A 15,117-nucleotide genomic window follows, 5' to 3' on the forward strand; every position below is an offset into this window, starting at 1 on the left:
AAATAAAAAATAAAATTAAAAAAATTATATACTGTATTGGTGAAAGGAAACTTCGCTTTACTTGTAATATGGAGAATTAATTGTCTAAGTGGAAGACTACAAAGTTTCATCAAACACTAGCAAACCAAATGCTGACTATGATAAAATCTCCTTGCTTGAATCTTTCTGCCCATCTTTTTACATTCAAATCTTCCCGGACAGTCCCTTCCTGTTCGTAATACTAGACAGGCAGTTAATTCTAATAGTCAGGCCTTCTCCATCATGAGGCTCAATATTACACAATACTCTAGAAGTTTTATTCCAGCTGTGACCAGCTTGTGGAATGATCTTCCTAAACGGGTAGCTGAATCAGTAGAACTTCAAAGTTAGAACTCGCAGTGAATGTTTTTATGTTGAACAGGCTTACACAAGTCTTTTTATAGTTTTATATATCTAATATGTTTTAATGCTTTTAATTTTTTTTAAATATTTCAATTTTTTCATTACTTATATTGTTTATTTCCTTATTTCCTTCCCTCACTTGGCTATTTTCCCTATTGGAGCCCTTGAGCTTATAGCATCTTTCTTTCCCAACTAAGGTTGTGGCTTGGCTAGTAATAATAATAAAAGTAATATCGTGTTCCTCACAGTGTTTCCTTTTGGCTAACCACTAACATAAACCCCACCTTGTATAAAAGTATAGAAAAAAATTACAAAATTCAATGAATATTAAAGGGAAAAGTTAGAGACTTCTTAAATATAGGTTCTTGGGTAAATCTATATAAAAACAGCGTACTTTACTGTAAAGCATTTTCCTGTACATGTGTATTGTTGGTAATATTAATTTTACCTGTATAGGTTCAGTCTTAATTCCTCTGAGCTCTTGGGGAGAGCTAGTAGGCCTACTATTTTAGTTTACCCATCTGAGTGGGAATACCTTAAGGTGGTGAATAGGTTTGCGTATTGCAATGAAAAGCATAGCTGCAGTAGTTAGACACATCTATACTAGGCCTTTGTCCTGCAGGGGACTTGAAACAGCTGTCTTTCCTGTTACACTTCTGTCATATGTCTGGGCAACAATGTTTCAATGAAAATATGGCTCTTGTGATAACAGCCTACTCTTAACAAATATGATAAAGGACTGAAATTATAAGAAACTATCAGTTTTTTAGAAATTTATTGTTTCCCAAAATGCTTACAAAGAAAGCAATGTGCTTGGTTCTTAGCTTTATAATATTGCACACACCTCAACATGCAACATATAAAGAGTGAAAATAAAAACAATATAGACAACTTCTAAAATAAATTTAATTTATCAGCTACGAGTGTTTTCTAGAGATGAATGTGAAGTAATATTCCTTTATATATAAATTTTTATCATAAAAATAAATCTATTATAATTTTAAACGAAACTTATGTTGGACAGCGCCAAAAGTGTAAATCCGTATGGCAAAAAACTAGTTCTGTCACAATATCAGTGAAAATCAAAAATTTTAACATTAACAAGTTATAATAAACTTGGTTATAGCAGCCACACTAAGATATTAGTTGACAGGTCCCTCCGTGTCAGCACACTTAACCTACAACCCATTCAATATAGTCAGACTCAGACAACCTGTTCAGTACTGGTGATTCTTCACAAAGAGACCAGCTCCACTGGCAGCTCCACTGGAACTTCCAGCCTCGTATTTGCCAAGACTAGCGGCACCGTTAGCTTTGGCTCTCTTCATTAGCTCGGCTTGACCAGCCTTGACATCCTTGCCACTCCATGCCTTCAGGGCAGACGCCTGCAGGGCTCGACCGTAACTGAAGGTGAGAGCCCAGGGTTTCTTTGCTGCGTTGCATCTGTTAAGGGCATCAAGATGGGTGGTTGCCTCTTCTTCAGACTGACCACCAGACAGGAAGCAGATGCCAGGTACTGCTGCTGGGACTGTTCGAGACAAAGCCAAAACGGTGGCCTGAAATGACAAAAGAGGACAGTGAGATTAATGTTAAAATAGTGGCCTGAAAAGACAAGAGGGGAATAGTTTGAGACAATGACAGTTTCAAAAAACGGAACAGTTTGAGACAATGCCAAAACAGTGGTCTATTCGGAAGTTAAAACAATGACAAAATAGTGGTCTGAAAAGACAAAAGGGGACAATGGGATAATGCAAAAAAAGTGGGCTGAAAAGACAAAAAGTAATAGTTTGAGACAATGACAAAATAGCAGTCTGAAAAGACAAAAGGGAGCAGTTTGAGAATGCCAAAACAGTGGCCTGAAAAAACAAAAGGGAATAGTTTAAGACGATGACAAAATAGTGGTCTGAAAAGACAAAAGGGGACAGTTTAAGGCAATGACAAAATAGTGGTCTGAAAAGGCAAATGGGAACAGTGAGAATGCCAAAACAGTGGCCTGAAAAGACAAAAGGAGACAGATTGAGCGTGCAAAACAGTAGCCTTTAAAGACAATAGGGAATAGTTTGAGACTGACAAAATAGTGGTATGAAAAGACAAAAGGACACAGTTTAAGAATGCCAAAATAGTGGCCTGAAAATGAAAAGACAAAAAGGAATAGTTTGAATCCATGTCAAAATAGCAGTTTGAAAAGACAAAAGGGAACAGTTTGAGACTGCATAACAGTAGCATGAAAAGACAAAAGGAGACTGTTTGAGAATGCCAAAACAGTGGCCTGAAAAGACAAAAGGGAATTTGAGAACGCCAAAACAGTGACATGAAATGACAAGAGGGTAGTTTGAGAAAATGACCGAACAGTCTGAAAAGACAAAAGACCAACATTTTACAACTGCTTAAAATTTCACGGTCATAATTAATGGCAAAGTTAACTTTACATTTGTAATGATAAGATGGTCCAAGGATGCCTATAAAGTGTGAGAAAAAATACAATACCGAAGTCAGAATTCTTGAAAAGGCAATGATGTAGAACAGGTATTATCTACATAACTTTTAGTACAAATAAGGCTGTTGTCGAACCCTGACAATGATCAAATATACAACATAATACATTATTTTCTTCAGTACTAAAATCAACAATCCTTTAAAACTATAAAATCTTACCTCAGCGGCTTGTTGTGGTGTATATTTAACGGGACATTCCTGTCCTGCCAATACCATATTAGGTTTGAGGAGAGTTCCTTCCAAGAACACATGGTGGTCCATCAGGGCTTTGTATGTGAAGGACAGAACAGTTTCTGTGACCTTCTGGGCACGTAATAGGTCGTGGGAACCATCCATAAGCACCTGTTTAAGAGTAGAGTTATCTACATAGAATAAAATATTTAAGAAAAACAATAGACAAAATTATGCCCTAGGGAAATCTCTGTAGTTTAAGACAGAAGGTGGTGCAATATAGTCTAATAGGAAATTAAAACTATATTCATCAGTTCTTTTGGAATGCAATGGAATTAGGACTTAGGTCATGTGGCCGGGTATTAGAACAGTGAACACTATTCAGTAGCTTGAAAGAGCAGCATATTTTTAATAATTGAAAAAAAATTAAAAGCAAAAAGAACAAAAGAAAAACTGCAAATATCTTAAATTCATAAATTTCAAAATATCAATCATATTCATCATGCACTCTGCATATTCTTTTAATTATTGAAAAGAAAAATAAAAGCAAAAAAAAAAAAAAAGCTAAAATAAATAAAAAAAAAATGTGAATATCTTAAATTCATAAATTTCAAAATAATATCAAATCATATTCATGCACTCGAACATTTACAATTCAAAATGAAATGTTCCAATTTCGTTAAAAATTAAGCTTACTCGAAAGATAATTCAAAATTTAAAATGGCTTTTTTCATTTTTCTGTTAAGAATTCCCACGAGAAGAGGGAGACTCCAGAAGAAATTTATATATTACCTCAGGTTCAACGATGGGAACAAGGAATTTAAAATTTAAATTTCATATAAATTAAAATTTAAAACGTCTTTTCATTTTTCTGTTAAGAATTCCCACGAGAAGAGGGAGACCCCAGAAGAAATTTATATATTACCTCAGGTTCAACGATGGGAACAAGGAATTTAAAATTTAAATTTCATATAAATTAAAATTCAAAACTGCTTCTTTCATTTTTCTGTTAAGAATTCCCACAAGAAGGGGAGACTCAAGAAGAAATTCATATATTACCTCAGGTTCAACGATGGGAACAAGGAATTTAAAATATAAATTTCCTATAAATTAAAATTTAAAATGGCTTCTTTCATTTTTCTGTTAAGAATTCCCACGAGAAGAGGGAGACCCCAGAAGAAATTTATATATTACCTCAGGTTCAACGATGGGAACAAGGAATTTAAAATTTAAATTTCATATAAATTAAAATTCAAAACTGCTTCTTTCATTTTTCTGTTAAGAATTCCCACGAGAAGAGGGAGACCCCAGAAGAAATTTATATATTACCTCAGGTTCAACGATGGGAACAAGGAATTTAAAATGTAAATTTCATATAAATTAAAATTCAAAACTGCTTCTTTCATTTTTCTGTTAAGAATTCCCACAAGAAGGGGAGACTCAAGAAGAAATTCATATATTACCTCAGGTTCAACGATGGGAACAAGGAATTTAAAATATAAATTTCCTATAAATTAAAATTTAAAATGGCTTCTTTCATTTTTCTGTTAAGAATTCCCACGAGAAGAGGGAGACTCCAGAAGAAATTCATATATTACCTCAGGTTCAACGATGGGAACAAGGAATTTAAAATGTAAATTTCATATAAATTAAAATCTAAAACGGCTTCTTTCATTTTTCTGTTAAGAATTCCCACAAGAAGAGGGAGACTCCAGAAGAAATTCATATATTACCTCGGGTTCAACGATGGGAACAAGGAATTTAAAATTATAAATTTCATATAAATTAAAATCTAAAACGGCTTCTTTCATTTTTCTGTTAAGAATTCCCACAAGAAGAGGGAGACCAGAAGAAATTTATATATTACCTCAGGTTCAACGATGGGAACAAGGCCATTCATTTGGCATATTGAAGCATAACGAGCAAGGACATTGGCATTCTCCAGCATGCCCAGGTAGCTAGGAGTATTTGGTCCAATCTTGAGAACGCAACGCCACTTCGCAAACTGGCAGCCGTCCTTTTTGTATTGGGCACAGCGCTGAGCGAGGTCGTCCAGTCCTTGGGTGGTGCTCTCACCCTCGGAGCCCATCAGTGGTACGACACCTTTGTCGACCTGGAATTGGTGCAAAAATATATAATATGTTTAGAAATTGAATGAAAATGTTTATCACCGTTTAAAATATTTAAATAAAAACACAATCTTTACTGTGAACTTGTAATTGTTACAAGTTTTACAAAGTTTTAAAGTAAAATGAAAAGGTTTATCACCATTTAAAAAAAAAAAACAATCCTAACTGTGAACTATTAATTGCTACAAGAAGTTTTATTAAGTTTTAAAGTAAAATGAAAATGTTTATCACCATTTAATTGCTACAAGAAGTTTTAAGTTTTAAAGTAAAATGAAAATGTTTATCACCATTTAAAATAGCCACAATCTGAACTCTTGGCCCTTAAAAAAATAATTATACCTTGGCAAACAGCTACACAATCAATTCACCATTAAGATATAAGAAACAACTCCATCAGTACAATGATAGAAGGCAAACAAAATCATGAACAAACTGCATTAAAGTAAAATGATATCCTGCCAAATACAGCTACATAATTAATCCTAAATTAAGCTATTGGATAATAATACGAACAGTACAAATAGACAGAAGACTTAACAAAATAACGAACGAATGCCCCCTCCAGTACCAGCCAAACTAACCTTGATACCAGGAATGATGCCAAGTTGTTTGATGAGGTCGACGAAAGGAACGCCACTGTCGCTCTTCTGGTAGAGGGTCTCGTGGAACAAGATCACTCCGGAGATGTATTTTCCCAGTTCCTGGAAACAAAAACAGATTTTTGGGGCGAGATAACCATGGTGTCCTGGTGGAAATTCCCTTCGGCAGCTTCCTACTGTTATACAGTAGGAAGTTCCCTTCGGCAGCTTCCTAGGAAGTTCCCTTCGGCAGCTTCCTAATGTTATACAGTAGGAAGTTCCCTTCGGCAGCTTCCTAATGTTATACAGTAGGAAGTTCCCTTCGGCAGCTTCCTAGGAAGTTCCCTTCGGCAGCTTCCTACTGTTATACAGTAGGAAGTTCCCTTCGGCAGCTTCCTACCGTTATACAGTAGGAAGTTCCCTTCGGCAGCTTCCTAATGTTATACAGTAGGAAGTTCCCTTCGGCAGCTTCCTAGGAAGTTCCCTTCGGCAGCTTCCTACTGTTATACAGTAGGAAGTTCCCTTCGGCAGCTTCCTAGGAAGTTCCCTTCGGCAGCTTCCTACCGTTATACAGTAGGAAATTCCCTTCGGCAGCTTCCTAATGTTATACAGTAGGAAGTTCCCTTCGGCAGCTTCCTAGGAAGTTCCCTTCGGCAGCTTCCTAATGTTATACAGTAGGAAGTTCCCTTCGGCAGCTTCCTAGGAAGTTCCCTTCGGCAGCTTCCTACCGTTATACAGTAGGAAATTCCCTTCGGCAGCTTCCTAATGTTATACAGTAGGAAGTTCCCTTCGGCAGCTTCCTAGGAAGTTCCCTTCGGCAGCTTCCTACTGTTATACAGTAGGAAGTTCCCTTCGGCAGCTTCCTACCGTTATACAGTAGGAAGTTCCCTTCGGCAGCTTCCTACTGTTATACAGTAGGAAGTTCCTACTGTTATACAGTAGGAAGTTCCCTTCGGCAGCTTCCTAAGAAGTTCCCTTCGGCAGCTTTCCTACAGTTATACAGTAGGAAGTTCCCTAAGGCAGCTTCCTACTGTTATACAGTAGGAAGTTCCCTAAGGCAGCTTCCTACTGTTATACAGTAGGAAGTTCCCTAAGGCAGCTTCCTACTGTTATACAGTAGGAAGTTCCCTAAGGCAGCTTCCTACTGTTATACAGTAGGAAGTTCCCTAAGGCAGCTTCCTACTGTTATACAGTAGAAAGTTCCCTTCGGCAGCTTCCTACTGTTATACAGTAGGAAGTTCCTACTGTTATACAGTAGGAAGTTCCCTTCGGCAGCTTCCTAAGAAGTTCCCTTCGGCAGCTTTCCTACAGTTATACAGTAGGAAGTTCCCTAAGGCAGCTTCCTACTGTTATACAGTAGGAAGTTCCTAAGGCAGCTTCCTACTGTTATACAGTAGGAAGTTCCCTAAGGCAGCTTCCTACTGTTATACAGTAGGAAGTTCCTACTGTTATACAGTAGGAAGTTCCCTTCGGCAGCTTCCTAAGAAGTTCCCTTCGGCAGCTTTCCTACAGTTATACAGTAGGAAGTTCCCTAAGGCAGCTTCCTACTGTTATACAGTAGGAAGTTCCCTAAGGCAGCTTCCTACTGTTATACAGTAGGAAGTTCCCTAAGGCAGCTTCCTACTGTTATACAGTAGGAAGTTCCCTAAGGCAGCTTCCTACTGTTATACAGTAGGAAGTTCCCTTCGGCAGCTTCCTACTGTTATACAGTAGGAAGTTCCCTTCGGCAGCTTCCTACTGTTATACAGTAGGAAGTTCCTACTGTTATACAGTAGGAAGTTCCCTTCGGCAGCTTCCTAAGAAGTTCCCTTCGGCAGCTTTCCTACAGTTATACAGTAGGAAGTTCCCTAAGGCAGCTTCCTACTGTTATACAGTAGGAAGTTCCCTAAGGCAGCTTCCTACTGTTATACAGTAGGAAGTTCCCTAAGGCAGCTTCCTACTGTTATACAGTAGGAAGTTCCCTTCGGCAGCTTCCTACTGTTATACAGTAGGAAGTTCCCTTCGGCAGCTTCCTACTGTTATACAGTAGGAAGCTGCCGAAGTGAACTTCCATCAGGACGACAGTGTGAAATCCATAGTTTCATTCCTGCATATTCACTGAACAATATAACCAGATTCCTCCAGTAATTTACGATACATAATAGATGCTCTCCTACAAGTAGGTCTAGCTAGTATGTCTAGCAAGTAGGTCTAGCTGGTATGTCTAGCAAGTAGGTCTAGCTGGTATGTCTAGCAAGTAGGTCTAGCTGGTATGTCTAGCAAGTAGGTCTAGCTGGTATGTCTAGCAAGTAGGTCTAGCTGGTATGTCTAGCAAGTAGGTCTAGCTAGTATGTCTAGCAAGTAGGTCTAGCTAGTATGTCTAGCAAGTAGGTCTAGCTAGTATGTCTAGCAAGTAGGTCTAGCTAATATGTCTAGCAAGTAGGTATAGCTGGTATGTCTAGCAAGTAGGTCTAGCTAGTATGTCTAGCTAGTGAAATTTCTCGAGGTTGATACATTGCACAACTTAAAAAGGTATACTTAAATTAATTTATTCTATAATTATTACGAAAATAAACAGTAAGATACCAAACATCATGAAAAATGAATTCATTCAAGTAATGTCATCGTTTAGTATTTATGATGAAAATAGGTTACTAGCTACTTAATCGGTTGTCTACGACGTAAAACACAGCAATATCTGTCTGAATATCAATTCCTCTGATCACTCAATACGCAACATTATCAACCGAATTCATTTTAGTCTGGGAATGCATAAAAATGCAATTTCCCTCAATGAGAAGTCTTTAATTGAGAATTAGAAAATCCTATTTCCTAATATCATAATATCATTAATGTCTAAAACAAGAGGCTTAGAGATGTCTAAAGTTCTCGTCTGAGTTCTAAAATAAGATAAGTACACATAAAATAAAAATAAGGTTTAAAAATATATAATATATACTAAAATAAATCAATCAAATAAGGAACATCATCATCATCATCCTACACCTATTGACGCAAAGGGCCTCAGTTAGATTTCGCCAGTCGTCTCCATCTTGAGCTTGTAATTCAATATTTCTCCATTCATCATCATCTACTTGGCGCTTCATAATCCTCAGCCATGTAGACCTAGGTTCTCCAACTCTCCTAGTCCAAGCTGAACGTTTGGTAAACTAAACTCTCTTGTGGACGAGATCACAAATAAGGAACTAAAAGGAATCCTCAGCCATGTAGGCCTAGGTTTTCCAACTCTTGTGGACGAGATCACAAATAAGGAACTAATAGGAATCCTCAGCCATGTAGGCCTAGGTTTTCCAACTCTTGTGGACGAGATCACAAATAAGGAACTAATAGGAATCCTCAGCCATGTAGGCCTAGGTTTTCCAACTCTTGTGGACGAGATCACAAATAAGGAACTAATAGGAATCCTCAGCCATGTAGGCCTAGGTTTTCCAACTCTTGTGGACGAGATCACAAATAAGGAACTAAAAGGAATCCTCAGCCATGTAGGCCTAGGTTTTCCAACTCTTGTGGACGAGATCACAAATAAGGAACTAATAGGAATCCTCAGCCATGTAGGCCTAGGTTTTCCAACTCTTGTGGACGAGATCACAAATAAGGAACTAATAGGAAGAAAAAAATAATATGAAACTAGTTCGCTAACCTTATCCGAAGTGAAGAGCAACTGGCGGTACTTCCTCCTGTTATCCTCCGTGTTCTCCAGACCAATATTGGCCAAGCGTTTGCCCATGGTGCCAGTGGACTCGTCAGCGGCCAGGATGCCCTTCCCAGGCGTCACTATAGCGTTGGCGATGCTCCGCAGTTCGGCCTGCAGCTCAGGGGCAGGGTAGCTGAAGTGGGTTGTCATGGTGGCTGCAAAATCAAAGGGTCATTGTAATAAGTATGGCAGATAGTCAGAAAAGGGTCATTGTAATAAGTATGGCAGATGGTCAGAAAAGGGTCATTGTAATAAGTATGGCAGTTAGTCAAAAAAAGATCATTGTAATACCCATGGAAGGTTATTAGCGATGCGATAAATCACTGGCTAGGGGGAAAATAACTGCCAATGTTGCGTAAGATAGTGTCAGACACTTGTATACTGGTGTTTTTTATTTGTTTTTTTTTTTATTCGCTAGCGTACGCGACCTGTCAACACTGGCGGCTAATATTTTAGACATATTTTAGACACGAGGGTAGAACTAATCCGCCACCCTCTACCCGAGGGACGGGAAATGTTAAGCGTGACAGATATATATATATATATATATATATATATATATATATATATATATATATATATATATATATATATATATATACTGTATAGCCAGATACTTCATTATATAGGTTCCCATAAGGAAAGCAGCCCAGGGCCGGAAACAAGGTGAACAATAAGTAATGAAGTAAAACAAACCTAGGCGATAAATCAAAAGCTGAAATAAACATGATAAAAGTGTAAACTTGAAAGTTCCAGTGGTTAAGTGACTGTATTAAATATGGGATTAACGTCACAAATGGCCCATGCACTTACAAAAAACCTGTTGTTATGCGTATAGGCTTTCAAAAACTACAATGGATGGTTAATACCTATCACTAAAAAAGTCCAGAGCACAATGCTGCTATCTAATCTCAAAACATAAGAGAAAATCATTTTAAAAAATTGCAATCTTACATTTTATAAGTAGAAGCTTTAATAGCAATGCGAGTCAGGCAACACTGCCTCTGGCAATGATAGTCAAAACCACACAACCCACAATGACGTTATATGTGAAAGTTTTAGCGGATGGAAAGTCTATATATTTATATATCCCGAAGGATTTAAAAGTAAAAATGAAGCCTCATTAGATTTAATAGGCCTAATTATGCTAGAAATCCTTTTAAGGGTTTAAAGTTCCCTCATGAATGGCAGAGGCAAGGGACAGTGACATTGCCCTAGCAATCAGGACAATGCCATAGAGACTGACCATATATGATCAGCGCCCAAGCCTCCTCTCCACTCAAGCTAGGACCAAGGAGGGCCAGGCAGTGGCTGCGGATGACTCAGCAAATAGACCTATAGGCTCCCCCAAACTTAGCTCACAAGGATGGTAAGGTTGCAGACACTAATGCAACTAACGAGTCTGAACGGGACTCGAACCCCAGTCTGGTAAACATCAGACAGACACTACCAATCTGGTCACAACAATGATTACCTTTCACTGATTGTTTTCCAGACAAGAAATACCAATGTATTATATCTGTCACTGTATCATGAAATATGAAAAATTATGAGTGCAAGTAATACCCTTCCGAGAGAGAGAGAGAGAGAGAGAGAGAGAGAGAGAGAGAGAGAGAGAGAGAGAGAGAGAGAGAGAGAGAGAGAATCAAAATACTAACGACTGAAAACTAAAATTTCCGGATGAAAGTAATCTGGGCTGCCCAAAGGCAAGAGCCTAGGTCTTACACAAGTTAAGGCAATCTATACACAGACAGACAGACAGACAGGTTCAAGTAAGAATTGGAGTCCCAGCTACATGTTTAATTAAAAGATAATTAAAAGATAACGGTATGAGTCTATGGCAGCTGCTTCAACTTTTGATGTATTACAGAACATAATCACATTTTCCCATAGATATGGTCTTATCTCTCCACGACTCCTACATTCACAATAACACACACGGAGAATATAAAATGTATTTATTATTATTATTATTATTATTATAACTTGCTAAGCTAGAACCTTTTGGAAAAGCGGGATGCTAAAAGCCCAGGGACTCCAACAGGGAAAACAGCTCAGTGAGGAAAGGAAACACAGAAATATAAAATATTTTAAGAAGAGCAACAAGATTAAAATAAATATCTCCTACATAAACTATAAAAACTTTAACAAAACAAGAGGAAGAGAAATGAGATAGAATAGCGTGCCCAAGTGTACCTTCAAACTACCTGTAGAAGGATCTGTTCGAGAAGGAGCTGTCTTCTATTTATGGACGCCGCTGAGACGTTGTCCATTCATTCATTATATATATATATATATATATATATATATATATATATATATATATATATATATATATATATATATATATATATATACACACCAACCAATAAGCTACTAAAGACATTTCCCAACCAACCAAATGATCATAAATTCAACAAAATATAATTTCTCCACCTTTATTCATGAACTAAAGAAGAAAATCTTTAACATCCGTACATTTTTTCGATAAAACTATCTGAACAAGCTTCCCATTTTGCCGCCTGGTAACTGTAAAACGACTAGACCGAACCTATTTGTCTCCGACCTTGATAATGGCATGATAGACCGTTACATAAGGCTTGGGAATACGACAAATGCGTCCTTACCTCTGCATGGTAACCAACTTCATTGCTAATACAGTTACTACCTGCTCTTGTTAAGCAGATGCCAAAGTATTATTATTATTATTATTATTATTATTATTATTATTATTATTATTATCATTACTAGCTATGCTACAACCCTAGTTGGAAGACAAGATGCTATAAGCCTCAGGGGCAGGGCTCCCATGGGAAAAATAGCAATAAGCCTAAGGGCTCCAATGGGGGGAAAAATAGCCCAGTGAGGAAAGGAATTAAGCAAATAAATCAAAAGATATATGAAGTAATGCACAATCAAAATAAAATCTAAAAAAAACATATTTCATATATAAACTATAAAAGGACTTATGTCAGCCTGTTGAACATGAAAACATTTGCTGCAAGTTTGAACTTTTAAGGTTCTGATTCATCCACCCGATTAGGAAGATCATTTCACATACTACGTTCTTTTTCTTTTATATAGCAGGTTCCTTCATTAGCAGTGTTTGTTACCAAAGATTATGTTCAGATTCATCTTGTGGAGTTACCAGTGTTAGTCCAATGATAAGAGAATGTTCTTTGACGGTATTTATTCTTGAAATTATATATATTTTCTCTTATATCAAATCTGTAGGACAGATTTCACAGTAAACACGTCTTAGAGCTAACAATAGTTCATTGGATAAACAGTGTCCTTGGTTAAACAAGACAAAAAAAGTAAAACACGTAGCTTAAGGAAAAAAAAACACAAACGTGTTTTTATCAACAAATTTTCTTCAGTCTTGCGAAACATACGCACTTCTGTCAAGGCCAAGCCGTTTATTACGTATATTAACCGACTAGTGTTTGATACAACAACTTAAGATGGCAAGAGAGAACTTCAATGATAAGCTAGTTGAGTCGGACAGAAGTTTTCCTAAACTATCGTACCTTAACTTAATGATTAAAATGATAACCAAATTCATTAGATGACTTGTAAATAAGTATAGCCATGGTTCATATCTGGATTGAATAATCTTGACTAGTAGTGGTAACCGAACCCCCACACAAGACTTTCTCTCTCTCTCTCTCTCTCTCTCTCTCTCTCTCTCTCTCTCTCTCTCTGTGTGTGTGTGTGTGTGTGTGTGTGTGTGTGTGTGTGTGTGTCTGTTTTACTCCTTTATTTGTTGATTACATTTAATATATATATATATATATATATATATATATATTATATATATATATATATATATATATATATATATATATATATATATATATATATATATATATATATATATATATATATATATATAGGATTTACAGCCGACCATTTAATGAACTTCTTTGAACAACAAAAGGTCCAGTCAGTAATTGAAGAAGTCTATACTAAAATAGATAATGAATAAGGATCCATGAGCATATAAAAAAAGGTTAAGGATCTACAGACAAGGATATGCGTCTAGGAGGATTCAGGATTTTAGCAATAGGCCTAGCTGATGATGTTGATAAAAGAGGTTCAGTAAAGGATATTTCATTTTAAGCTACGTGCTTTTCGTCAACAGGAGTCAAGGTAGTGGTTTGATCAGTGAGACTAAAGTATCCTCCAACCGGTTCCAGGGATGCCAGAAATTAGTTCTGAGCTTCCAAGGTCACCCACCACTTCTCCACAACGCCTACCGACCCGGAATAGACTTCAGGTTAAGCATGATGTTTCTGTGCTTGTTACTACTGCGTGAAAAGATCATTATTCCAGCTTGTATAATCTAGAGTATTTGTAACATCGAGGTAATAAGTGACCCAAGTAACTGATAAAGTATTTCCTTATCAGGGGATATTGTTATCAGAGAAACAGTTTTTTCTATAGTATAAGAAAACTTTACCCGCAATATTAATAAATCACTAGATAGTTTACATTTTGAAACATCATAGACGAAATTATAGTTATTACAAGCAAGAGACAACACAGTTATGTTCGGAGAAGATTGTTGCTATGCTCCAAGGCGAGACAAAATACAATAGGGGACGGAGGAGGTTTGAAGGGCAAAGCATCCGAGTGTCTGGGTGGAGGTTGCTATCATTTAATGAAGGCAAGACAGTGATGTCAACCTATCCCTCATGTGGAATACATACATACATACATGTGTATGTATACACGTATATATATATATATATATATATATATATATATATTTATATATATATGTGTGTGTTCAGATTTATTCCAGCTGTTACCAAGTTGTGGAATGATCTTCCTAATCGGGTGTTGAATCAGTAGAACTTCAAAAATTCAAAGTTGGAGCAAATGTTTTTATGTTGACCAGGCTGACAGTCTTTTTATAGTTTATATAGGACATATCCGTTTTTGACGTTAGTAGTTTATATGTGATATATCTAATTTAACGTTACTATTTTTAGAATGATTTGTTAATTCGTTCTCATAATTTATTTATTTCCTTTCCTCACTGGGTTATTTATCCCTATTGGAGCCCTTGGGCTTGTACCATCTTGCCTTTCCAACTAGAGTTGTAGCTTGCTATTCAAGATATATCTAAAGTTCATAATGTGTAAACTTACCAAAAGAAAAAATAAACTGATTAAGTGTCCTAAATTCCTAATCAAATCTTCAAGAGGTTTGTTATACTGTACCCCCACACATCCACTATCTTGATAAGATAGTGCACATCAAGACTTCACTATTAGTCCCAGCGCCAATGAAGACTACATAAATTATTAACAAAATCCTAACCATCTCCTTGAGAACTACATTTTGATTTCTTCACGGAATAGAACTATGTCAGTAGGTAATATAATAGTTAAAACTTAATGTTATATAAAAGAGGTTCACGTAGAGTAGCGGATAACATTTTAACAATGTTTTAACAATAACACTACAACATAGATGAACTCTATAAAAGCTGGGTATATTATATATTAAAAAGCCTGATCACAATAACACCGGCTACTGATAATAAAGGAACTAATACTAGGCAGACACCTGCTTTAGGCCTAATACAATAGAAAATCTAATAGGCCTAACAAGAGGTAGAAACTTAGCCACAAGCCTTTACGCACGCGCGCGCTCGCAT

The 15,117-nt window shown here is 36.7% G+C and overlaps 1 protein-coding gene across 1 annotated transcript in view; it reads right to left on the reverse strand.

Annotated features, from left to right (window-relative positions):
- Window positions 1-1,139: 1,139 nt before the first annotated feature.
- LOC137647754 (fructose-bisphosphate aldolase-like) overlaps window positions 1,140-15,117 on the reverse strand; it is a 15,373-nt gene continuing 1,395 nt past the window's right edge. Inside the window, exons 2-6 of the mRNA XM_068380782.1 lie at window positions 9,396-9,604; window positions 5,759-5,878; window positions 4,916-5,161; window positions 3,037-3,219; window positions 1,140-1,937 (exon numbers count right to left, since the gene is read on the reverse strand). Of these exons, the coding sequence (XP_068236883.1) occupies window positions 1,599-1,937; window positions 3,037-3,219; window positions 4,916-5,161; window positions 5,759-5,878; window positions 9,396-9,599 (1,092 nt within the window). The 5' untranslated portion in view covers window positions 9,600-9,604 and the 3' untranslated portion in view covers window positions 1,140-1,598. The remainder of the gene's footprint in view (window positions 1,938-3,036; window positions 3,220-4,915; window positions 5,162-5,758; window positions 5,879-9,395; window positions 9,605-15,117) is intronic.

Source organism: Palaemon carinicauda, chromosome 1 (assembly GCF_036898095.1).
Source record: "Palaemon carinicauda isolate YSFRI2023 chromosome 1, ASM3689809v2, whole genome shotgun sequence".
Lineage (NCBI taxonomy): Eukaryota > Metazoa > Arthropoda > Malacostraca > Decapoda > Palaemonidae > Palaemon > Palaemon carinicauda.